General features: G+C 40.5%; 1 protein-coding gene across 3 annotated transcripts in view; it reads left to right on the top strand.

Moving 5' to 3' along the window:
* LOC18444723 (serine/threonine-protein kinase PBL34) overlaps positions 1–24,458 on the top strand; it is a 30,406-nt gene extending 5,948 nt beyond the window's left edge. For 2 of the 3 annotated variants that reach the window (XM_088866360.1, XM_088866362.1), the window contains exon 6: positions 23,514–24,458. In XM_088866360.1, coding sequence (XP_088722486.1) covers positions 23,514–23,944 — 431 coding nt within the window. In that variant the 3' untranslated portion in view covers positions 23,945–24,458. The remainder of the gene's footprint in view (positions 1–23,513) is intronic. The other variant, XM_088866361.1, reaches the window with a different exon arrangement.
* The last annotated feature ends 1,968 nt before the right edge of the window (positions 24,459–26,426 follow it).

Genomic DNA, 26,426 nt, shown 5'->3' with positions numbered 1-26,426 from the left:
AGTGTCAATAGATGTCAAGGTTTCAACACATGTCATAACAAGACAGAATAGAGAAGTGAAGTACTCGGGTAACACTGCTTACTTGAGGGTTGATGCGCTAGTTACTATGTGCGATTTGAAAGTGGATAATGTGAACTAGCACATTTATGTAATTTAAGATTTTTCTTTTTGCAAACTGGCTGGGATACTTATATAAGTCCAAAGATTACGATAATAACTCAAATAAACAAATAAAACTTCAAAAATGGTTTCTCAATTGCTGTCACTTTAACAACTCTTTATTTTATAATAAAAAATTATATCAACTGGAACTTGCGAACAAGAAACATAATTAGCAGTAAAATGAGTGAGATGACAAAAAATTACCTCAATTGGACTTGATACACCACACATTGGGTCTCCTCTGTCGATGGTCCACGGGATCAAGGTCTTTCTTATATCTCACAAAGATGGGAAGCTTTGGCTAGAAACCCTTCAAGAAATATGAGAGCAAGTGGAACAAGCATATGCCTTTTCTCTTCTTATCTCTAAGTGGGGCATGCCTCTGTCTAACAATATATCAAGTGTAGGGGCATGCCCCTTTCTAGGGTTTAGAGAGAGTATGAGAGTTTGGGAGAGAAAAAGACGATGTGAGAGAGGGTGGCATGCCACCTTGAGGAGAGAGAGAGCTTTAGGTCATGGGTGCAAATAAGACCCCCAATGAGAGATATTATAGACTTGTGACTAGGGTTTCTAGGTTTTAGCCATCCTTTGTGGAGCTTTGATCTAGAACATTGATGAAAGGTGACCTATGGGGTAAGAGATCTTAGCCATACAATCCATAGATCAGCCATCATGATCTAATGGAAGGTATACGAACCTTATTCCTCAGCTTCTTTAATCTAATCCTATAAAATATTAAGTGTAAAGAAATTATGTTATACTTGCCTTTTATTTTCAAATCAATCTCTACACATTCGTCTTTCAAAACAAAACTAGCCTTTATTCCAAAGCCTTCCTATTTCATTTCAATCAATTAAGTGGCTTATCACACAAGCCAACATAATAGTAAAGAGAGGGAGAAAAGTGGGGCGTTCCACTTTATGGGCACTAGTGGGCCTCACATCCTCAACAAGATGGATTAGATTGGTGGGGCCCATGAATTTTAATGGGCCCCCATATGTTTTAGTAATTTTAAAATCTATAAAGTGATCTTTAGAAAACAATAAATATTTTTATTTTGTCTTTGAATAATCAAATACCTGAAAATACAGTTTAATCTTGTTTAAAAATCATTTTTTGTAAAACAAAATGTCCAGAGACTTCTAAAAAAATAATTTTAATATTCTAAAAATCATTTATAATCAAATTAATTTGATGGGAATCGAATCCAACTTCATTAAGGAAAATACAAAAATACTGAAGCACTCCATCTCTACTAGTGACCATGTCCCACACTCATTTTCTCAAAATGACTCAGCAGTTCTCATGACCCACAATCCATCACAGCGGTTCATGATTGGATTTCCAAAGCCAGCCAATAGGTGATGAGAACACAATTCTAGTCTATGGACTGCAGGTTCCCCTAGGGATGAAGTAGGTTTTACAACTCAACTCGGCCTAGCTCGTCAAGACGTGTTCAAGTCCCGACATCAAAATTGCCAACTTTGGTCCCTCTGGACCCATACTCCCACTGGAGTTCATTGTTCCACTATCATATAATTCATTACATGCTGTCGTAAGGCCTTTAAATGGCCACAAAAACCCAACACAATTCATGTCAAGTTCAGCTATCTCCTCATCCAATACTTATTGCTGATGTTCTTGGGAAGAGGCTTGGGAAGATGAAGTAGGTTTTGATCAAGAAAGGCAAAGGACAAGCAAGAGGAAGAACTGATCTGGTTGAATTTAAGACCTAGAAGATATGGAGCATGATCTTTAACTTGGATGGGCAGCTGTCTTATTAGTATGTGCAACAACTAAGGATAAATCATCAACAGTAAAAAAATAGATATTACCTTGATTAGGTTGTGAAAGTGGACATTTGACAGTGTACAGCATTTTAGTTATAAACAGTAAGGACCAAGGTTAATCTGCAAGTAGGATGAGAAGATGTATTGTTACTTGATGAACCACTGTCGCCAAGACTTCAGCTAGTGTTGAAGGGTCTCAGTGAGACATGTGAGATCGACTAGGAATGGAGGAGATTGTCGTTATGAAGGAGGAGGAGGAAGGAGTCTCACAATCATGATTGTTAATATGTATCTCATCATTATGAATGAAAACTGCCAAGTGACTGATGTTCACATAGGTTAAAGGCCTCTAGCCTGAGGTTGTTATCGGCAAATATTATTGGTTTGTCCTGGCATCTTGTTGTAGTTTCAAACTGCCATGTTCCTGGACCTAGAAATAGTTGTCCCTTAAACTTGAAGATATCACACTGCAACTGAATGTCCTTGTCTTAGGTATCACTGCCAGAACTGGCTCCTCTACGACACCAGGGGTCGATCGAAGACATCTATGTCATAAATTAATTTTTCCTTGACTGAAACCGATATATGACCTCATCTAAGGATGGAAGAGGAAGTGCCATACAAGATGGTTATGCAAATAGCATCAAATTCTGATTGTCGATTCATCAGAAAATGAATAGTCTAGTTTTATCTCTTACCTTGCTATAGATCTTATCTACGTTTTGGAATTTGAGTTCTATTAATTATAGACAATTCATTCTAGATGATAGAGAGCATTGTAATTTCTTGAATCCTCGATGGAGTTCATCTTCTTAAACCTAGGATATATGCACTTTGAAGTAATTCCAAATATAATAGAAAACTGATTGAAATTTGCTCCAATCCCTTCTTCAAGAGAATTAAGGATCCTTATCTTGATGCAGTTACTTGGTATGTCTCACTATGCAGCAGTTTTCTCTCAAGCCGTCGGATTGACCCAACCCTGCATAGGTCTCCTTGAGAAATCACTAATATACATAAACATTCGGAGGATTATGCCAAAAGTTTATATCCGCCAACACAAAAATTTGTTTGCTACCAAACTCTGGTTGGTCCTCAACCTCACTTCTTCCAGGTGTTGATTACAGAAAAGCAACATGATGTTAAGTTATAGCCTGATTGAAGCTCCACAAAATGGGAATTGATGGGCCTTCTGTGGATCACCAAGATTGTGTTATCTTGAAGCAAATGGTGCCTCAGCCAAAAGGTGACCTGGATATACTAAAAGGAACCATTCTGTCTCTGTTTGGGGCCAGGGAGGCTTTGGACGTGGTAAAATCTTGCCGAGCTCACATATGTGAGTGTATCTCCCACCCATGTGACGGTGCAGCTCTGGTTAGATTCTGAAATAATGATCCTGATGGGTCACTGAACTACGTTTCTTGATCTATTATGTTTGTTAAAACCTCAGCATTGGTTGCACCCTTATAGTCCCTGATCTTCAGTTAAGCGACTAGTGTTTTGGTTGGCTCTAATACCATCTCATTAAAGTGAGTGGCTGAAAGGAGAATGTTGGGAAGCTTCTTATTAGATTTATATGTAAACCTTGAAGGGTTTATACACGACTGTATACTAGAATTCATGACATGTTTTCCTCTTTTGATATACGCCAAAAAACGTTCCCTTGATTATTCAAAATATAAAAAAATATTCACTTATATTTCACAAAGACTCAACAATTCTCATTATATAGGACATGGATTTGAATTTGTATGTCATTGATGCATAGTATAACTTATGTAGGATATAAATTATTAAGTACAAGGTGTAGTGATATGGCATGTGTAATTGTCATATCAATAGGATGATCATATTACATATGTCATATTGTTTTTTTTAATGTGTATTTAAGGGAAAGTGCACAAATAATGCATGTCGCATACAAACAGTAAGCTACACATTTTTGCAACTGATTGTCACCTACAGAAGTATAGTTGACTGGCTCCTCCACTTTAACGGACTTGACCAGAGGAGTGGTTCATAACCTTATGTAGTTGGCAAAAAACATTGAGAATACATGTAGCTTACATGCAGGTACAATCCCCTAGGTTTGTCATACATTACATATTGTACTAGGCGTCATACATTTAGCTAAATCAAATCATAATGCACAAATTTATATTTCATTCAAATTGTATTTTGATACTTCTATCTTTCTATATTTGTAAATATCATAGGAGTATCCAGTATTGGTAATGGTGTGGTATCTTGTCAACCCCTGTACATTGAGCTTATAAAAGTATCCTGGTGTCTTGGCTGGTGTGCTAGTTACTTGGAAAAGTAGGAGTTAGTCATGGCAAGATTTAGCACCATTAGTGGTTTGGGGGTCATGGGAACTGCTGGGCTAGTTTGAAAAAGCAAGTATGGATTAGTCCATAGTAGAAGATGGAGTGCTTCAACGATATTATAAATTCTTAGACTTAGACGGATCCGATTCCCATCAAAACTATTTGTTTTAATTATTTTAATGTTATATGATTTTTCGATTGATTATTTGAATTTTTATGAGTCTCTGGATGTTTTATTTTTACAAAACGAATTTATAAATTAAAAGACATTCGTATTTAAATATTCAGGGGAAAATAAAGTTTATTTCTCACATTCTAAAGATCAATTTTATAATTTTAAAAATCATATTTAATATGGGAGCCCACCATAGATCCTTATGGGATGTGCGTGTGGGGCCCACTTGGAGCCTCTAGATGATCACGCTACCCCTATTGGATATATTCTTTAGTGATCATATCTTGTCGACCAAGATAATTAAATAAAATATGTATTATGGAATCTATAGATATATAAGAAAATAGGATATCTAAAAAGGATATGTATAAAAAAAGAGATTTATGCAAAAATAAATATTATCTGTTGTTTCTCACATTTAATATTTGATCGGATAAAGGTTTAGGAGGCTGAAGGATAAAGTTCTACATCATCCTTCGAAACATGATGACTGATCTAAAGATTAAATGACTCAGATATCTTACCCAACATGTCTTCTATGATCAATAATCTGGTTCTAATCTCCATAAGGATGGCTAACTCTAAACCTTGGAAACTCTATAAATAAGGGCCTTCTCTCCCATAAATTTCTACACCTCTCATTTCTCTCTCTTCTCTCTATGTGCTCTCTCTCCCTTAGAAAAATATTTCTTGAGTTAGAAACAGGGGCCCACCCTAAGCTAGGAGTAAAGAGGGGGCACACCCCACACATACTAGGTATTAAGGCCTTGTGGTTTATGTGATGTTCCATGCTGCTCTCATATGGATTAAGGGTGGTAGCTAAGGCTTTCCCATGCTTCAAAGACCTAAGATAGACCATTGATCCCGTGTGCCATTGGAGGAGGAGATCTGATAATGGGGTGTATTAAGTCCGATTGAGGTAATCTTCAGACATCTTGCTTTGTGGTTTTCAATATTTTATTTCTTATGCTTTTCTTATTCACATAAACATTGTGTTGGTTTTATTCATTGAATAAAAGAATTTGTAATTAGTGGTTGCAAGTGAGAACCACTCAAGGTTTCAAAAAACACTAGGCGGCTTGCTTAGCGCCCAGCGCTTAGGCGGGCTCCTTGTAGTGCAAATTCTTAGCATTTTTTCATATATTTGCTATCCAAATGCACATATATGCATATATTTGTGTCAAATTTGTAATTTATTTCATTTGAAAATTCGCAAGTTCGCAAGATAAGTTTTTATATACAAACATATCACATATCTCAGGTTGAGAATAAACTTGTTCAAAATTTCAAACCATACAAAAGTAACAAAACATTTACAAATCTAATAGTCTATTTTAAGGTCTCCAACTCTGATATTCCCCATATTCCATATCCATAAAATAAACCATAATTACATCCAAGTCTCCAAGTCTTCAACAAATTGACTTCCAATACTAAAACTATAAAAAACCATTAAACCACGCAACAAAATAGTCCAAAAAGGCAAAAAAAGTATAAACTGCATAGTCCAAATGTCTAAAGCCCAAACCAAGATGATGCAATAAAGTTAATACAAAAGAAGAGAAAACATCAATAAGAATCAGAATCATCATCTTCATTGCTTCCATCTACATCAGAATTGAGGCCGTCATCATCAGAATCATCACCTTCTTCAACATATTCCTCTTCTTCCAAAGATTCTTATGAATTTGCCTCCTCTTCTTCTATTTCCCTCTGTGAGTGTGAAGTAGCAGCAGAAGTCGTTGCTCGAGTGGCCCTCCTAGGATCAGAAGCTTGTCCCGAAGCCTCTTCGACCATTTCCCACGTCAAACCCTCCCCAGGGAAGACCTCCTCAGTACCAGGGTCACCAACTGGGCAATCTGAAGCACTCTCTATGTTTTTCGAAGAGATGGAATCCTTCTTTGGTTGGTGTTTCTTCTCGTTGAGCCTTTGATTCACTCTAACAAAAACCAAGTCATTGAGCTTCTTTTGCTCAAGCCTATTTCTTCTCTTTGTATGCACCTATAAGGAAAAATGCATAACTACTATGAGTCTATGATCTTCTTACCTTTTATGAATCTATATTAGAAAAATAAACTTGTGAACAAGAAAAGCATATAAAATTATAAAATAGTAAAATACCATCTCAAACGAACTCCAATTGTGCTCACAACCAGAAGAGGTAGTTATCAAACTCAAGATCCGTATAGCCATCTTTTGGGGTTTAGAGTGCTACTCCCATGTTATCTCCACCATTAGGCTGCAATATGTGGGCGACCTTTATAATTAATTTAGGTATTTAATATTATCACACATAATTTTAGGAACTTGAAACTTGAAAGAAAATTATAATTTATAAAACAAAAGTAAAAAGTATATTACCTGGCTCATCTTTGTTTCTGTCTTAATGCCATATCTTTCCCAAATGGCATCAAAGAACACTTGTACAAAATAAGCTCTTCAGTTGATATCTTATATTGGATATGTGGTTCGGGAACTAATTGCTCAAGGCACTCATTAAAACCTTCCATAATTATCCCTTTTGACTCAATATGCGCATCTGCATAAAATAATTTGGGGTTCAACTTGTACCCTGTTGAATGCAATGGCCTATGGAGCTGCCTATCCCATTTGTCATTTATAATCTCCCAAATTGGGCTGTACTTGGCTGCATCATTACCCAAATTCTCTGCAATCTCATTCTTAGCCCTTTCAATTGCATCACATATAAAGCCCATGGAGGGCTTATCAGCATTAACCAAGCGCAAGACCTTCACCAAGGGAAGAAATACTAATATTGCATGCTTCACTCCACGCCAAAAATATTTCGAAAGAACAATAGCTCGTGCTTTTTTTCCCTTGACATCTCTAGACTACTTACCCATACTCCACTCCTCTGAAGCAAATATATACCTTAATGCGATCTCCCTCCTATACATGCTCTGTAGATTAAGGTAGACAGTGGCAAATCTAATGACTCCAAGCCTCCATAGCTCTCTCTTCTTTGTAACTTGCACATCATGCTAAGGGTAAGTATGTGACTGTATATGAAGATTGTAATCTCTTTAGCCTTAAAAAATTCCTTTAATAGTAGGTAAATCACCAATAGCCTCAAGCATAAGATCTACTCAATGTGCAGCACAAGGAGTCCAAAATATGCGAGGCCTCTTCTGTCGAAGCAAATGACCTATAGCTAGATTGGGAGCAGCATTATCTGTGACCACTTGAATTAGAAGTTCCTCCCAACCTCTTCATGGCCCTTATCAATGAAATAAAATATATAATGAGCATCATGAATATCATTGGAAGCATCAATTGATCGCAAAAAAACTGTACCCAAGGGAGAATTTACCAACAAATTCATGTTACTCCTCCTCCTATCATTACACATATCTATCATTAAAGAAACCTCAAATTTAGCCCAGCCCTCCTTAGCCCAAATTTAGCCCAGCCCTCCTTATCGGTCTTGAGATATTCGTTAGTATACTCAACTTCTTTTTTCAGTAGTGGCTCTCCAATCTCATAAGGAATTGAACCTTTCAAATTTGGCTCAAATTGCCCAATTGCTTCCAACATTGTATGGAAGCTATTCAAGCGAGTGGTGTTGAAAGAAATGCCCGCATGGTAAAACTATCCAACAATATACTGAATCACCCTGCTTCTATCTTCCTTCTTAAATCTATTTTCAATTATCACTTGTTTTTTTCCCTTTCCTCCCTTGCCTTTTTCAATTACTGTCTCAGGGCTAGGTATAAAAAACTATATATAGGCCCTCTCATACAAGGCTTCTTAGGCCCAAAAACTCTCTTGGTCTTAGAGCTCTGAGTAGCAACCATAGCTACCTCTTCTTCCCCCGCTTCATCCTCTATTCAGTGTCAATAGTATTATAAGAAACAAGGACCCCTGTCTTTAATTCTGTTATGTCCTTTTGTTTTGAAATTGTTTTACTCTTTTCACCTTCAATGTATTTAGAAATTTGGTTATCTATTTGTTTATTTCAAGTAAGTTTTATTGTACTTGGACATTTGTAAGTGTTCTAGTCAGTGAGAAAAGTAAAAACTAAAAACTATATACACCATTCTAGATCAACTTGTCCAACTTCACTTTGTGAGCAAAGGTGATTATGAATTGATCCATTTGAAATATAGCTCAATGCTTCCATGCTTTTTCCACAGCTGATTATCACACACATGCGTGTCACTGAATCCTGGTCATAGGGCTTGTGAAATCTGAAATTCTGTACCCGATTCCAACACTGATCCCTATATCAATGTCTTGCTCCAAATATGTGACATGCAAGTCCTCTTTGTTTCCTTGAATCCTAAGCTATTAGTCCTTTATCCTACCTGCTGGCCTCTTGCCTTAACTAACACCAATAATCATTTGAGTGATAGGCCATGCTCCTCCACTACCACCTTCAGCATGGTTATTCTTCACCTGTTTGCCTATTCATATCATCCCTTCCAAACTTACTGATCGAAGATGCAAAGGGTCCCTAAGTTTGATATATGCAGATGCATGCACACATGCTTGTTTGTGTGTGCATGTGTGTGTGTGTGTGCGAGGGTATGCATGCGTGGGTGTGTACGCGTGTGTGTGTATGTGGTTGTGTCAAATAGTTGCTCTTTTTTTTTTAATATGCCTGACAATATAGGAGTTCGTCTTTAATCATGTATGATATACCCAACTTCTGAAATGTGGTGAGTCAGCTAATTCTGCGATCTTGAAATTTTAGTGTTAATTTGACCATTGAATTAAACAGTTGAACTGTTTATGTGCTTATGAAAAAGACAGGAAATTCAATTGTTTATGTAAAATTATAACAAGAAAAAGGAAATGGGTATAAGACAAAATCACATCCATCCCTATGCAAGAATCTCCTTACTCCTCTCCTTATCACATTATCAATGAAAGGATAGACCTGTTAAGTGAGCTAAAGTGAAGGCCTCAATCCTCATATGTGGTATAGCTCAGTTACATTCGGGCATCAAAAACCTAACTCTGAACCTTCTACTTCCAAGTTAACCAATGAGTTAGCAACTACTCTATTTGCTTCCCTAGACAGATGATGAATATCCTAGGTGAAGCTATTGAGTAGCATAGGAAAGAATCAAACAAAATAAGCACCCATAAAAAAGATGACCTATGTCCTCCAATACCCCTTTTCTCGAACCCATAGGCAAGTCCCACTACTTCCTTCCCCCCTCTCTATTGAACCTACAGTCATCTGATATGACCACCAACGAATGATCCCCTATACCAACTAAAAGCACCAAGTCTGGTTCCCATTTGTCCAAGCTGCCAATAACCCTAAAGCAACGCCACCAACCCTCAATACACACAAGGTGCTTAACCCTAACCTACTTAGATTGGAAGGCCATTACATAGAAACACAGGTATGCCAATTGCAGAGTCACTAGTTGGCCACTTCAAACCCCAGAGAGGTGACCTAAGAGGAATTGAGAAACGGGGACAGGAACTTTGGAAGGAGCCCGATCGATCTATGTTGCCGTAGACTGTCAAGAGGTGCTTTCCTCTTCTTCTTTCCAATGGAGGGGAACACCAAGAGTCCTATCCAAGAACCTGCACTTCAAAGGGGCTTCTTTAAATCTTCTCCCATGGAGGCAAAATATGAGGTCCATCAACAAGTAGAAAGTCTGGCTCATGGCTACAAATATCCCTCTCAACACTTGGCATATGAAACCTTCAACCAAATAGGTGACTCCTATGGGTAAGTCCAAACAGTCCATTGGAAATCCATTGAACGCCTCCCTTTGGGCGCAATCCAAATTCTAGTTGAAACCTTGTATCACAGCCTAATCTCTCCTAGATTATGGCTTTCGATCAAATGTAATGTCTTCTATGCACTCATCTTTCCTGGAACTCTTCATCACCATTCACTGGAGCCCATGAGAGGGAGCATGGTTTGGATTATAGAGACCAGACCTTAGTTACTATGATCTTCCTTGGAGGGGGTGCTTCCGCTCCCAAAGCTCGATCCTGTGCTCCGAAACACGGGATCTCGATCCCAGCCAATTACTCGATATTTGGGATCTTGATTCGGGAAATTAGGGAACTCGATCTCATGTAATGGGATCCAGATCCCTATGCCCAAAATCAAGGTTCTATGATTAAGCGGAGCCGCATTTCCACCAACTTGGAATTGAGTATCCTCAACTTTGGGATCGAGTTTCACTAGCACATTTTTTGGCTCGTAAAGGAGTGTGGATCTTTAATTTCTTATGACCTATAAACTTTATAAATATTATAATTTCTTATTTATTTTGCAATCACAACTTCACACGCCTTGTGAATTGTTACTTGTATCTAGTTTCAAAGAAAGGCAAGAAGAGTGAGCAAGGAGAGAGGAGGAAGTAGTTAGAAGGAGATATAAAAGTTAGTCGCATTGCGGTTCTAGTGAGGAATGAGGTCATGATCAATACGTTTAGCTTCGTTGGGTATAGTTCATTAGGTCTTGTTCACCTCCAGAAGGACTTCTATTGCTTGAGTATTGGTCAACCAAATCAAGCCAATCATGGGGTTGCCTTGTGGGTGATGGATATCGTGTATACTTGAAAATATGAGGTCTCTCTTGTGTATATGTCATTGAGCCCCTAGCAATTCTCGATTGAGGAGAGCTATTGGAAATTATATAGGGCAATCTCTTTCCCTTTTTTCTTGTTGTTCAATAGAATTCCCAAATTGCAATACAGTGGATAAGTGAACTTCAAGAAACTCAATCTTAAACACTGCAGTGTGCAATCCCGTCCAGTAAGAAATTCGCTCTTTTGCATATATGGAACGCGCTCCCTAACAGTTAGGGATCTTGATCCCTGTACCTAACCAAGTATGGACCTTGTTCCTCTGACCACGGATCTTCAAGCCTACCTCGCTTCACGCACTCGCTCCCGATCCCGGAGCCCTTATTGCTTCCATTCCCCATAACTATGAACCAGACCAGGAAACATGTTTCGCAAGAGGGATGAATCATAGCAGTCCCTAGGCTCAAAGGGAAGGAACATCTCTACGATAGAGTGGACGAACGAGGGGGCTTGATTGTGTAACAAGCATGGGGAAATAAAAACGATACAGTGTGTAAAAATGCATCTCAACCCTTCCCTTCTCTCAAGAAGCTGCTAAATCTATCCGGACCCAAAATTTCCCACCCCCGGCAACCACCTCCACAACTGTAGCCTCCACATGAGATCAGCAATTGGTTCCCCACCCCACTTGACTTGTAAGACTTCCGCATTTTCATATTTGAACCACGTGATATGCTAGCCTTCCCCAAATATGAATTCAACCACAGCTGGCTGCCTCAATCTTGAGCCTCAATCACGACTGCCCAACTTCCCATCCAAAGAGCCTTGCGCCCGCCTGCCCTCACACCAAGTCCCCACTTCCCACATATTCGAACGCCATCGATTGTCACAAACCGCTGTCCCTAGCCACCTGGACCCAATTGCAGAAAAAGAGGCCCAGTTGGTTGGCGCCTCCCTCATCATCGATGACATGCCACCACCACAAATGCCCTTCGCTGCACACATGCCTACCAGCACTGGCCTCAGCCCAACCATCCCACACATGCACCTTGTCCCACACGTGCATAACAACAATGACTATAGCTACATCACTCCACACGTACCTCTCACTTCCATGTCAGTCCTCCATCACCGACTTAGAGACAGCTACTCTCTTAACTATGCGCCTACCAATCCCCATGAATACCCCTGAATCACTTGAGCAACCCTAATTCCATTAACCAAAACCCCCTTATCCCTTACTGTCCCCATTATTCCAATGCAACCACACCCCAACCCTAATCCTCCTCTCTCACCCCTGCCCAGCCTCTCGCCACTTCTGGTAAAATCCACCCCTCGTATCCTCTTCACTTTTTTGCCGCTGGGTACTCAACCCATCTCACCTACATCTGCCTACACAATCCTCCACCATTACCCTAACAAAAAACCTCATAGCCTCGGGACAACCACTCACAACCCCAACCAACCCCAACCCCCAATATTTGGCCCTCCACAACTGTGGTCTTTCCCACCACATATTACCGTAATGGGTGAGTTCCCACATCCCCAGCCACAGCTGCCACTTCAGAGCCTCCTAGGATCCCCTTGGCCAATGAGGAAACCCCATCCTATTCCCATACTGCCTCTAAACCCCCGTCCTCCACCACCTTTCTTATGCCCCAAGACGCCACAACAATAACACACCTCGGGCTCATCCCCTTGCGTCACTCGTGTACTCCTACTCCAACTGCATATTGACGATGTTGGGTCTTGTCTTCCCCCTCCCTGTCATTTTGGAACCAATAACCCCCACCTGCAACACCAATAGTGCCACTCCCAACACAGACTCTGGAGGTCCCCAATCCCACCAAATCCTTGTGGCACTTGCTTTTAGCCCCTGCCCAACCCATCCCCATGCCAAACCAAGGCTCAATCTCCCAAACAATGCTCACCCAAGCCCAATCGTGCTGGCTTCCAACCCGAGATTTGGAGATGACCCTGATGCTCACCCATTTCATCCTGCACAGACTTTGGTTCCTCAGAAGAGTCAGAGGCAGAGTCTTTTCACTTGGTGGATTTGGGTGACATTGAGAGGATAGAAAGTGCCCAGGGAGCCATCAACAAAGGTCCTAAAGATGATGGGCTTTCAGTATGATGGGTCTTAGTTGGGGATTAGAAACTTCCTCAAAGCCGTTGCATCAACAAGCCCCAAAGTAAATAAAAAAGGCAAGAGAGAGATTATCAATCTCTCTTTTGTGGACAGATATGATAAGGAAGATCGGGGCCCTTCCTTGTCTCTTTCCTCGCTCAGTCCCTCTGTCGGCCTATCCAGCTAGAATCCTGGACGCTCTGGCCATTCGGGCCCTCTTGAGAAACATAACCCTGAGGCCCTAGCAGTTATTGAAACAAAACAAACCCACCCCCTTTGCCCATGATCTGACAAATCTGGGGATGGAGGCCCTGTCAATGGGAGGCTTTAGAATCCCAAGGCGCTTTACGAGGGATCTGGGTCATATGGGATGTCTCCCCCCCCCTCTCCTTTCTTCCCTTCCATGCAAACAGCAGTTCACACATAGCCTCTTTCGCGATCTCCATCTTTTTTACAAGAATCTCAATTGGTCTTGTCTGGAAGTTCTGTGTTTTATGGCCCAATTCCCCTGCTTTTAGAGACCAATTTTGGGATGTACTTGGTACCATTGCGTCTCTGCCACCTTCCTTGTGGTGTGTGGGCAATTACATAAATGTCAATAAATGGTCTTTTGAGAGAAACGAAATTAGAATATTACTGCTAGCATGTCTAACTTCTAGGAGTTTATTTTCAAAAATAGCCTTGTAGATGTCCCTCTAAATGGTTCTGACTACCCCTTGTCGAAGTACTCCACAATCCCCTCATTTATTTTAGGCAATTACTCCACAATCCCCTCCCTCTCCAAACTGGATAGATTTCTCACAAATACAAATGGAGATGCCATTTTCCCTAGTCCTCCCAAAACCCACTTCTGACCATAGACCCATCCTTCTAGACACACAATCTACCGTGGTAAGTGAGAGACTTTTCAGATTTGGGTTTTTTTTTGGCATGAATAACCAAACCTCTGTCTGTGTGTCTCGGAGTGGTGGAATAACCAAACCTCTGTCAGTTCAGGGCTGGGCTGGCTACCGGCTATAAGGAAAGCTACATGTGCTCAAAATTTCTTTGAAATGATAGAGTAAGTGACTTCTTGGAAACTTTTAAAGCACAAAAGAAATCCTTCTTGAAACCATAGAAGTTTGGGACTCCATTAAGGAAACTAGAAACCTGAACCAGAAGGAAACACATAATCTAAGCTAAACATGAGTACTGGTTTCTTCTTAAAAAAGAAGAGATATTTCATTGCCAATGATCTAGAGTCAAATGCTTGAAACCAGGGGATCAAAAACTAGCTTTTTCCTCAAATTTGCAAAATGTATAAGGCGAGATAACACCATTACCCAAATCAAGGTGGGGGCCACATGACCAGCCACAAGATGTGGAAAATGCTATCATAGTTTTTTTTTCTCTTTTCAGAACCTATTCTCAACCTACTAAGGGCCCTGGCTAAGAATGACGACTCTTTGTCTTCATCCCAAATGACAAGGTTGTGTGGTTGAAAACCCCTTTCTCAGAAGATGAGATCATTTGGACCATCAAGGACCTTGGCCTGGTGGTTACCTTGCGACCCTGTTTAATCTTTTCTTGGACTCAATGAGCCCATACACCCTCTGGTTCTTCCATGAATTCTACCATAGAGGAATAATCCATAAGGCCATGAACACAGCTTTCATTGCTCTTGTTCCAAATGTTGAATATGCTAAGGACCTTCCTGTTTAATAGCTCCTATAAGATCCTCTTTAAAGTTTAAAGTTCTAGCCTCTCACCTCAAAGAGGTCCTCTGTTGGGTTGTCTCACTGAAGCAAGGAGCCTTTGTCAAAGATAGGTGGATACATAATGGGACACTCGCTGAGCCCTGGGGTTGTCATCAAACTCAACTATGAAAAAGCCTAAAACCATGTTGATTTGGCTCTTCTAGACGGGACCCTTCTAAAAATGGGCTTTGAAGCCAAACATAGAACTCGGATGTGAGGTTGCATCTTTAACCCATTTCTCCATCCTCATTATGGCTCCCCCAAAGGCTACTTCCTCTCTTCAAGAGGCTTACAGCAAAGCGATCCCCTCTCACCTTTTCTATTTTCTGTAGTGACCAAAGTCTTCAGTAGATCTCGATTGACCAGCAAGGGCTCTTGGAAAGGCTTTAGAATTAGCAACCAAGGCCCAATGATCTCGCACCTCCAATTAATTGACGTCACCTTGGTCTTTTGTGATGCTACTGAACAACAAGCTGACACATTGTATCCTTACTTAAAATGTGTAATTAGCCTTTGTGCTTAAGATTGGCATGGTCAAACCCAAAATGATGTGTGTAGCAACTGATCCCCTGCTGGTCCTTGACCATGCAAATTGTTTCGGGTGTGGGGTAGAGCAGCTGCCCACCAAATACCTCTGTTTGCCCTTCTGCATTGGCAAACCGAAGAAGAAGCTCTTGGATCCATTATCAAAAAATTTTGATTGAGTAGCTGTGTGGAAAGGCAGATTCCTTTCACTGGCTGGTCGACATACTCTAATTAAGGCAGCCCTCACAAATGTCCTAGTTCACCAGATGTTGCCTTTTGAGATGCCCACTTTTATTGTGGCTCAACTTGAGAGGTCAGAAAGGAATTTTCTATGGTCCAGAGTGAGGGAGGTCTGGACCTTCGAAGTATTAGAAGATGTAACTTGGCCCTCATCGGAAAATGGTGGTGGTGTTTTGCTATTTAAGAAAACCTCCTATGGCAAGAAGTAATTCAACAAAAATACCACTGTGAAGCACTGGCCTGGCTGAGTGGAACCTCAAATGGTCAGTCCTCTGGGTAGGACACTCTATGCTTACTAACTCCCACCAATTCTGGGCAAACATTTGCTTCATGGCCAGGGCAGGCAACAGAGTCAAATTCTGGACTGACCCATGGATTGGTACTTCCACTTTACAATATCACTTCTACTACATGCCCCTCTTGGCTCTGGGCAAGAGGCAACAATGACTGACCAGTTCGAACTCTTGGGCCATTGAGAATTTGGTGCCCGAACTTCAGAAGGACACTACTAGACCATGAACTTTCTGACTTTGAATCCCTCTCTTCCCTTCTGCAATAAATCTTTCTTCCTGTTGTGCGCAATGACAAATTCCTTTGGATGCCCTCCCCTCAGGTAGATGCACAGTTTCTTCATTCTATTGCAAGCTGTAATAGCCACCGACCTACACCTTCTTTGTTTATGTTATGACAGTTCAGTTGGTTCCCCTTTCTTATCACAAATATCAACTAACCTCGCTTGATCCTCTACTAACAAGTTGAAGACTGGAGCTTCGTGCGAAGCCCTTCATCAGACTTGAAACGATGACTTACACCTTACCATGGCATTACTCTACCACTGAGTTAAAAGGGCCCATTTTATTCAATTCATGAGTTAGCCCACTATGAGTATAATGTATGTACCCATGTATGTCCTCCCTCCCTTGCTAATAGATCTTGGGATTGCTTCAGTCCTTCAAAAATCCAAGTTTCCAGCTTGATCGCTATTTCCGTGAGGGCCCTCACAGTGGATCAGTTGCAAAAGAGAGGTATCCCAAACCCAAACAGCTCCGCCATGAGCAAAATTGCAGAAGAAACTAATGAACATCTCTTCCTCCATTGTGCCGTGGCTTGGGGCTTGTGCGCAGAATTACTACAACTTTTCAAATGGACATGGGTGACATCCAAATCTGTCCCTCACCTATTCTAATCTTTCAAATCCCCACCATTGCCTAGGTCAGGTCTCTTTTGTTGGCGTGCGGCAATGCCAGCCAACCTGTGGGTGATTTGGAAAGAAAAGACCCATAGAATATTACGGAGCGCACCACCATTGCCAACAACAGCAGCAACAACCTAAAAATTTCTCCCCTCTCTTCCTATCATCATCCTCATCTCTCTCATTCTCTCCCTCTTTCTCTCTCTCTCTCTCTCATTCTCTCTCTTCATCTCACCACCTCTCATCTTGTGTCTCGCTATCTCTTCTCTACTAAATTACAATGCTTTTGTCTCTCTCGGACTTGTCTTTTCGTATTGATTTTGTAATGGTCTATTTCTTATAGAATTAATTTTATTTTTATTTTTTCTTTTCGTAACCCAATTTTGTAATAAAGCATCGTCTCTTATGGGTTCCTACGGGGCTCTTTTTTATCGCCTCTTATGGGTTCCTACGGGGCTCTTTTTTGTCGTCTCTTATGGGTTCCTACGGGGCTCTTTTTTAGGAAGATTGGCCGCAATGTGAGCGACACCACCCACCTACCCTACCACCTATAGGTGGCCATAGGAGCGAGTGCTTTGATGTGTAGCCAAGCTACACAAGCCAATGGCTTTGCTCGTTGCCTACACTGTCGTCACTAGACCAGACAGTTAGGCGACCTCCTTTCTGTAAGGGAGGAATGGCCAGTGGGTGATTTTGGTTCTATCTCCGCTTGGTCCAAGTTTTCATTCCGCCTTTTTTTTTCAAGAGGTGAGGTTCAGGGGTCGAAGGAACCTTTAGACTTGTTATGCTTAACGACTGAACTCGTTGGCAGAGCGCTCCGTTGTTCACCGCTAGTTTATAGTGCAAGAATGACTACCAGAACTATACGAGCATAAGAGAACTGAGAGGGGAAATTCGATTGGTCGGCATTTGGGAAGATTGAACCATGTCAGCGAACACTTACTCATATTAAAAAAGCGCTACTTAAATTCAAGCACAAGCCTTATACTTATATTATATGAAAGTTACTTATAGTCTTCCTTATTATCCTGCAATAGTCTCATACGTCTATGAAAAGAAGGGATGATTCGTGGTAGGCCCCTTCATGTGAAGGAAACTGACACAGGAAGAGTGGTCCTCTAGTCTCACTCACCACCATAAACAGTCTGAAGAATAGAAGCACTGCTTAAGATAGAGAGCGAGAAACAGAAAACCACCCTTGCGGTGTAGTTTCGCAACTTCTCGAGCAAAAAGGTAGATATCGGGGCCAAGCTCGTTCTACCGGACGGCGACTTGCCCCGCGACTTGCCCCATCCCTCCACTATTCAAGCTAGCCCGCCTGGTCAATGTTGTGCATGCCGTCCTCGCCCCCCCCTACCTTGTCCCTTCTCAAACAAAGATTGATTGATCAGTTGAATAGTACAGTCAACTCCCCCCATCTAGTTGAGTTCGGAAAGGAGAATGAGAGAAAGAGAAGAAGAATGATATATTATACCAATATATATGGTCTAAGAAAAGAACTCAACCAACGCCAATGCCATCGGCCGGGAACAATACCCCTGCTCACGCCTAATGCCTAAAAGGCTGAGGCAGCCCAGCCTTAGTCTAAGTATTCTATCCATACTATGACACTGCACAAGTAGTTTTTGCTTAGTAAATGATTGTTCCTATATTGGATAATTGAGCTAGATTGGGGAATCTATGCAAGATAGAGTAGGTGAATCCACAGCCCAAGAAGATGGATAGAGCCCCAATTCCTCTTATCATTTGCCTTTAGGAACTAGCTCAATACTGAGGAGTTCTTAATTGGCTCTTCCCATATGAGAGAGAGATTAGGGAAGACACTGACTTTTCGAGGACTGTTACCGTGATGGATGCTAGGCGGAATAAAAAAACAAGGGCCTCCGCTGGTTGTTTGGAGGAAATAAAAGGGATGTCTAGCAGTCCTTCACGCTTGGCGCCAATGAGTTTTTCTTTATATTATCTATATTTGGTAGAAAAAGAAGACTATGCCTTCGCCATATGAAATATGAAACAACTAAACAAATAATAATCAATCAATCGTAGTCTTGTAGTTGGCATTCCCTAGAATGCCTATATAGTGGTCGGCCTTTCGAATGCCTCCTTCCTGGGCTGGGTAGCGACTACTCGTCGCTTTTGTGCTCGCTTCTAGGAGTAGGAGGCACTCTGGTAAGAAGGCCGACCACTGCATGAGCCACCATCAATCAAGTAGAGCAACAAGCTGTGAATTGCGACGGGCCTTAGACAGTCACAATGAACAGGAGCAACAACAGCAAACGAAACAGCATCAAATGAGAACCCCGACATCCACGATTACAGCATATTACACAGCTTACCAAAAGGAAGAGGGCTGCAACCTCTCCAGCAGCACAGAGCCTCCTCATCTCTCTACATCAGCCGATCAGTCTAAACAGGTATCAAATCCTTCTCTCTTAATTTTTTGTTCATCTCGTACCAAAGTTCCAATAGAGCGTTTTGTCTCTTATGAGTCTTTTTCCAGAAATCATCGTGTCACTTCTCTTTTGTCTATCAAAGAACCGCAGAAGCATAAACTAAAAAGTGTTGGCAGGAGGCAATGTAGGAATCAATTGAAGCATTGCAAAAAAACAAGACCTGGGAGTTCAACTAAAGTGCCCCCAGTTAGCATAGGGTAGATAGGAGTGGGCATGAAGCACTTTCGCAATAGCTGGAAGCGGGAATGGAAAGACTTTCTATAACACCAGAATGTCAAAAGTTTCTCGTCAGAAAACTGTTTCATTTTCTCCCCATGTCTTGATCAGAGAATTGATTGGAGAGCTCCACGGTAGTATATTTATGTATCTATAGCAAAGTTAATCATTTTCCCAAAAAAAAAGAAAAAAAGAACATAGAATATTCAATGGAAAGTGATGCACCACAATACCTTAAAGGACTGTATCAAATCACTGGTTATTTTTTGGAAAAAGAACTGCAAACTGTCCAAACATCAAGCCACCACAGATTTCCTTCAAAACTGGCAAGCTTTGTTAAACTTAAAGCCCTCACAAATTCTTTGCTCGTCGCTTTGGCGACCAATGGAACAAGGTCATGTTGAATACAATCTTTGTGGTTGCTCCCTCTATAATCGCTGCCCGGTAGGTATAGGTGGAATTTTTTAGACAAAGACAGAAATACCCTATTTTCATTCTTGAAATCTATTAATCATGTTGACTCCACTATAGCTGAGGCCATCGCCCTCCTAGAGGGCATCAAAAGTTTTAATCCTGATTGGAGCCCTTTTTTTGTCATAGAGGGGGATTCCAAGAGTGTCATCTCTTATGCTTAAAAAACTTCACTGTGACCATGGAGAGTAAATCACATTTTCGACGATATTTTTGACTTATGCAGGTCTATGCACATCTTCTTTCAGCATGTGGCATGAGGTGAGCTTTGAATCTGATTTTTGGACCAAAAATGGAGAAATCTTAGGAATTGTGACCAGGACTTTTTGGGCACCCTTTTGAGCCTCGTATTGTTATAATGTTTTCATAAGAGATTTTTGGAGTATGGAAAATACAGTGCCCAGCTTGTGGGACACCATATGGTGCAAACCTAGTAGCTTGGAGCTAGGGTTTAGCAAAAAAGAAGATAGGGAAGATCCAAAATTAAAGAAAGATGCAAAAGCCAGATATAGAAGAAGGCACATTAACTGCTCTAAGGGTTTGACTAACATCCATAACAAAATGCTTCATTATGCTTGAGTGAATAAAGCACCTCTTATATAGGAAAGCCCTAAACGTGACTTATTCCTGACCATCCATCTAATATAATCATGGTCATTTATTATAAAAGATTTTTAGGTGAAGAAAAGACAAAATACTCTAAGAATTACTACTTATGCCCCGAAGTAAATAAAATGACTCAAGAAATAAAATACATAAAAGGATAGATTCAATGACTATTTTGCCGTTCAAGGTTCCTCTTGTAAACTTTAAGTTTGTCTCTCGTACCTAGATACTTGAGAGCAGTATCCTGGGCTGCATCAGTCCCCCCCTTTCTCGAAAGAATTTGCCCTCGAATTCGATGACTTGTCCTTAGAAGTTTCACCACAATATGGAATGAGATGCTTGACAATAAAACATCGGAAGTGCAAATATGGCTGGGAAGCTTCGATTTACAGGCATTATCATTAATCTTCTGCACCACTTCGCACGGTCCAATCTTGTTCTTGCTCAACTTATGATATTCAGAACAACTTGGTCTAGAACCATGAACAAGCATAGGAGGGAAGAGTCTTGAATCACTTCTAATCATACGTCCTCGGAGATATCCATTCAAAATAACTTTGTAGGGAATCTCACCTTTATGACTTGTAAGATTGAGCATTGAATCCGCCAAAAGGGGAATGCCATTCTTGCAATGAATTGATGAGAGTGCAATGCTGGTGCAAAGATTATAGCCAAACCCACGTTTCTCTGCTTTAGCATAGGCTTTCTTAACTTCTTCCATACTCTCCAATCGTCCACTACTCCATTTTGATTTAACAACACCAGCAAGGGTATATTGAGAAGACCAAAACCCAGAACTTTTCATCTCTTGGAAATATTCTAACTCAACGTTAAAGAAGTACAAAATAACTAGAGATCAACGTTGTGCGCATCTCATATGCATCTTATTCTTCATGTTTTGTGCAAATTGAAAACTAACACTCCTGCCATGTAAGTGTGCAACACTATGAATCATAAACATACCTAAGGAAAAATCTTCTCTTAGGATGTAAGAAAAACTTTGAACTTTGAGGCTTGTTTGCTGATTTTTGTGAGGTCGTGATGCAAATATTAGGTTCCTTAGGTTTAGGTTTCGGGGGAAGATGATAAGGACTAGATTTGGTTCTTCCATCAAAGTAGAGCAGCAACCCTCCTGAGTTCTTTCATAGAGAATGACTTTAGCAACCCTTTGGAGAGAATCTCTTATGTCAAACTCACCAGCTGAGAATTCAGGAGAAAGTAGCTTTAACTCTTTGTTGTGAGCCTTATGTGATAACCTAGGTAAAACTCGAAGAAGAACAACATCATCATCATTACCTCCGTCAACATCCTTCTCCTCACTACTTTCTCTGGAGACCAAGAAACCAGTTTCCTCCAATATTTGGAAACAACTCCTTGACATCCACCATGTTCTTCATCAAGAATAGGAGCGTCCACAAAATTCTCCAATGGTAGGATCTTCTTGTTGGTCCTCTTTAAGGATTGGATGACTATCAAGGCTATGAACACCCACTTGTTTCTCAACAGCCAAATCTTCATCCAGGTACTTTTCAAAGACCGATAGTCCTAGTCCATAACGTGCTGATCTTGAGAACCATTTGGTGAGAACAAATTTTCTCCATTCTTGTCCTTGATAGAGTTTCCATAACACCTGTTCAAATCATAATTGATTTCGTGCCTAGATCGATGACACTGTGCACCGACTATGATCACACCATGAACTGACTCGTCTGACACCAACTCGGTCACCAACTCATCTGCCTTGATCTCATCCTCCTGAGATGGGGCATCCATTTCCTCCAAATGTAGAGCTACGATTTCGACTAATCTCCGTAAAATCTGCAATCCCATCTCATGAACTAAGTATCAAAGGCATCTACAATTGTTGCTTTTCCTCATTTTTCTCTATGTGGAGGCATGGTTGTTAATCCAGGGCATAAAAGTAGATGCCATATTACCGTTCGTACAGTGATACTGTACCGTGCTACAGTATGTGCTACAATGATGTACTGTGCTATACTATTTATCATACAGTGCTAGTGTACCGTAGAGATCGTGGGGCTCTTATACCAACCTGGCACTGACCAAGTAGCTTGGAGCTAGTTTTAGTAAACAAGATGACAGGGAAGATCCAAAATTAGAGAAAGATGCAAAAAACAGAGATAAAAGAAAGAGCACTAGCTGCTTCATTATGCTTTAGTACACCTTTTATATAAGAAAGCCCTAAGCAGGACTTAATCTTGGTCATCCATCTAATCTAATCATAGCCATTTGTTATAAAAGACTCTAAAGTGAATAAAAGACATAAAAGACTCTAAAAATTACTACTTATGCCCCTAAGTAAATAAAATGACTCAAGAAATAAGAAAAAGACATAAAAAGATATATTCAATGATTATTTTGCCCCTCTGCGGTTCCTCTTGTAAACTTTAAGCTTGTCTCTCTTACCTGGATACTCGAGAGCAGTATTCTGGGCTACATCACTATACTTTATTTGTATCATGATCCATGCTCAATATAGCCATTAACACTTGTTAAAGTTCCACACCCTTTAATACTCATTCTATGCTTTCATTACAAGTATTTTATGTAATGAATGTGTCGGAATTGCATCATCTGGGCCCTTATTCTTTACTGATTATTTATTATTGTAGTTTTGGTTCCTTGATTTGCTTTATTTGGAGAAGGTTGAGAGTGAACCCAGTTCATGCTGATGTCTCTTTGTTTTCCTTTTTTTTTTTTCTGTAAGAGCATGCTTCTGTCTTTTTGCTTTCTTAGTGAGAAATACACCCCACCAATTATGACTGTATTAAAAATAGTGGGGATGAATGAAGTCATTCTATTGTTTCTGGGTAACTCTCACATTTCATATGCTCACTAAAATAGAATATTACTTATGAATGGGAAAAGAACATCTTGTTGAAATTTTGAGTAACTTTATCTATCATTGATCAAAGCTGATCTATCCTTTTCTGAATTTGTTCTTTTATAGGGCACCTGACCTCTAAAAGTGATGTGTATAGCTTCGGTGTTGTGTTACTAGAGATTCTAACAGGTCGACGATCCATAGATAAGAATCGTCCTGGTGGGGAGCAAAATTTGGTAGCTTGGGCCCGCCCCCGTTTGGCAGACAAGAGGAAGCTTCGCCAACTAGTAGACCCTCGTTTGGAACTGAATTACTCAATCAAAGGAGTGCAAAGGGTTGCACAGTTAGCATACTATTGCCTAAGCAGGGATCCCAAATCTCGGCCTTCAATGGATGATGTGGTGAAGGGCTTAACACCATTGTTGGATCTTGATGATCTAGCCCGCTTGTCATTCCACAGTCAACAATCACACCAGGCTCGTAACAGACTACAAAACGTCAGGATCCAGAAATGCGAGGGTTATCATGGGGTAGCAGGCAAGAAAGATGGTAGATGAAATGGTCACTGGAATGTCCAAGATTGTTTGCTCTGCCCCTTTTGGCTTGATTGGTTCTGTTTTCTTGAATACTTGGGTTCGTGGACAAACTTTGGAAGTGAAAGAGAGTTTCTTAAAAGTTTCATGTTCTTGTGAATCTCTTCATGCTTTAAATTCAGGGGAAAAGGTTTAGCAATGGCAATGAGGATTGCTTGCCTTATGGCTTTTTCTTCTTGAATGGACCAACCAATCAGTGGCAGCAATCAGTTTGGAATCTCGAAAAGCTCTTTCCAGAAATACCATGGACAGGCAATCTCGTATTAAGTATGGAAATATCAAGGACTCATCTATCTATTTGCCTGGCACTACACTTATGAGTATGTAAAATATCTCCTACTGGATGGGGACCAAAAGTTTATCATCCTTGATGCTGTTTTGAGAAATGCTGATATTGTAATCAAAATGGATAGAAGACTAAGATATTGGCGCAAACCTCACATTCCTGAAATTAATGTTTCATTATGTTTCTTTTGCACTTTGGTGCTTTCATCTATTATATGTTGCATTCTTTTTTAAGATTGTGAGAGGAATTTGTCATCACCTTAGGGATGAAAGGGGCATTCGACATGCATAAGTCCTCGATGATATCTTGGAAGGCTACAAGTTATGTGCATGACACACTGTCTCTCGTGTCTATTTCCCTTTGCTTATCAATCATGGAATGCCGCCAAGAAGGAATTTGGAATTTCTATGATAATTGTGGAGAAAATACAGAATAATCAGCATTGATCAGGAGTTTCAATTGAAAATATAATATGGTCGTATGGTAAGATACTTGAACGTGTACACACATGTATGTGTATGTATAAAGGTTGAAGGATTTTTACATAACTATAAAAATTCACTATGCCGCAATTTCAATGTTGAGGCTTTTGCATGGGCTGGATGCTAGTCTTGGAAGTTGGATGTTTCCAGTGGTCGCAATTCCTCTAAATAATATTGCAGAACTTTTCAAATAACTCTTGGGTAATTTTTGCATACAGATAAATGTTGCCTTCAATTGCAGGACTGGGGAGTCCTTTGCACTCCGTGTTGAGAGATTGTTTGTGAGGAGCACCGAATATTAGTATTGGCAATCCAACTGTGACTTGTTTGGCTGGTACTCCAATGTTCCATTCCCCATCCTCTTTTGACTCTTCCTGAAAATGGAGGCAACCCGAAAAGCATAGCTAAGAACTCTACCTCCTCCTCTGAGTGACTCTGCCGCTCCTTATCTCTAGCATCCTTCTCATGTTTGCTTTCTCTTCGGACTTCATGACTGTTCTGCAATTCAGTGTTCTTTTTCCTCTGGGTCTGTGTGAAACTTCACACCTCTCTCCAAGGAAATCCCTTCACCTTCAGGGTCAAGCATCTCTGTCTCAGTTTTTCTTGCAAAGTTCTTTGGAAAGATCGTCTTTTTGAAGCTCAAAAAAATCCATGGGTCAATCTCTTCCCCTCCCCATTTCTGCACTTTCTAATGAATCATCGTCCTCTTCCTCATTTATTCCTTCTGGGATCCTAGGAAGCCAACCAGTAAATGACAACCCTCCACCCCAATGACCACGATCCAGAAGCCCTTGTGCCGCGAAGGAAGATACCCTGTCCTGCATGGGCAATTGCCTACCACAATCTTCATGTTCTTTGCTATCATCCTTCTTGATCTGTTCGAATTGGTCTTCTCCCTGGGTGCCTTTGATTGACAGAGTTCTCAGACTATCCAGCTCAGTAATTTCTCCTTGGGGTGGTAATGTGTCCTCTAACTCTTCTTCACTTGAGTCACAGATAGCTTCATTTCGTTTCAGATCTTCGATATTGAAGATTTGGATCTCTTCATCCCAGCTATTCAAAGGGGTTAGCTTTTTGGTTCACAAAGGAGAGGAGTGAGTATCAGCTGCTACCTCTGATCTGTAATGGCTGTTTTCCTCTCAGATTTCTCCCTTCTCCTCCATCATTAGTTATCACTGGTTTGGAATGTTGTATCTGTTGGAGTTCAGGAAGTCTCATCAATTTTGATGTATCTGCTCGAACTTTTCAATATAATCATCAATATTTTCCACATGTTGTTTTAACTTGTATGAAATTCTGCTCTCTTCTATCTGTTGTTTTGGCTAAATGGAGAACTTTATTGAAAAATTGACCCATCTTAACATTTGCTTCAACTGCCTTGGTTTCTCGCTCACATGCCAGTTCTTCTTCAGCTATCATTCTTTTCTCATCTTTAGACAATATCTCTTCTTGAAGTTTTGAAATAAAGGTTTCCATGTAAGAGATTTTAGCTTTGAGCACTTTTACTGATCTCTGGTCACCTGGGCCACCAGGCTTCTGTGTGATAGGTGATCCTGGCAATCTCACTATTGATTTTGCTTTAGAACCATATTCAAAAGTTGCAATTGTCTTCTGAATATTCTTGGGCTCGGTACTCGCACAAAGAATCATAAGTCTTGACTTTTCATCTTGGAATGAG

The sequence above is a fragment of the Amborella trichopoda genome, chromosome 5 (assembly GCF_054954075.1).
Source record: "Amborella trichopoda isolate Santa Cruz 75 chromosome 5, AtrichopodaSantaCruz75HAP2 v2.0, whole genome shotgun sequence".
Taxonomy (NCBI): domain Eukaryota; kingdom Viridiplantae; phylum Streptophyta; class Magnoliopsida; order Amborellales; family Amborellaceae; genus Amborella; species Amborella trichopoda.
The sequence above is the reverse complement of the archived record's forward strand: the minus strand, read 5'-3'. Positions and strand labels throughout refer to the sequence as shown.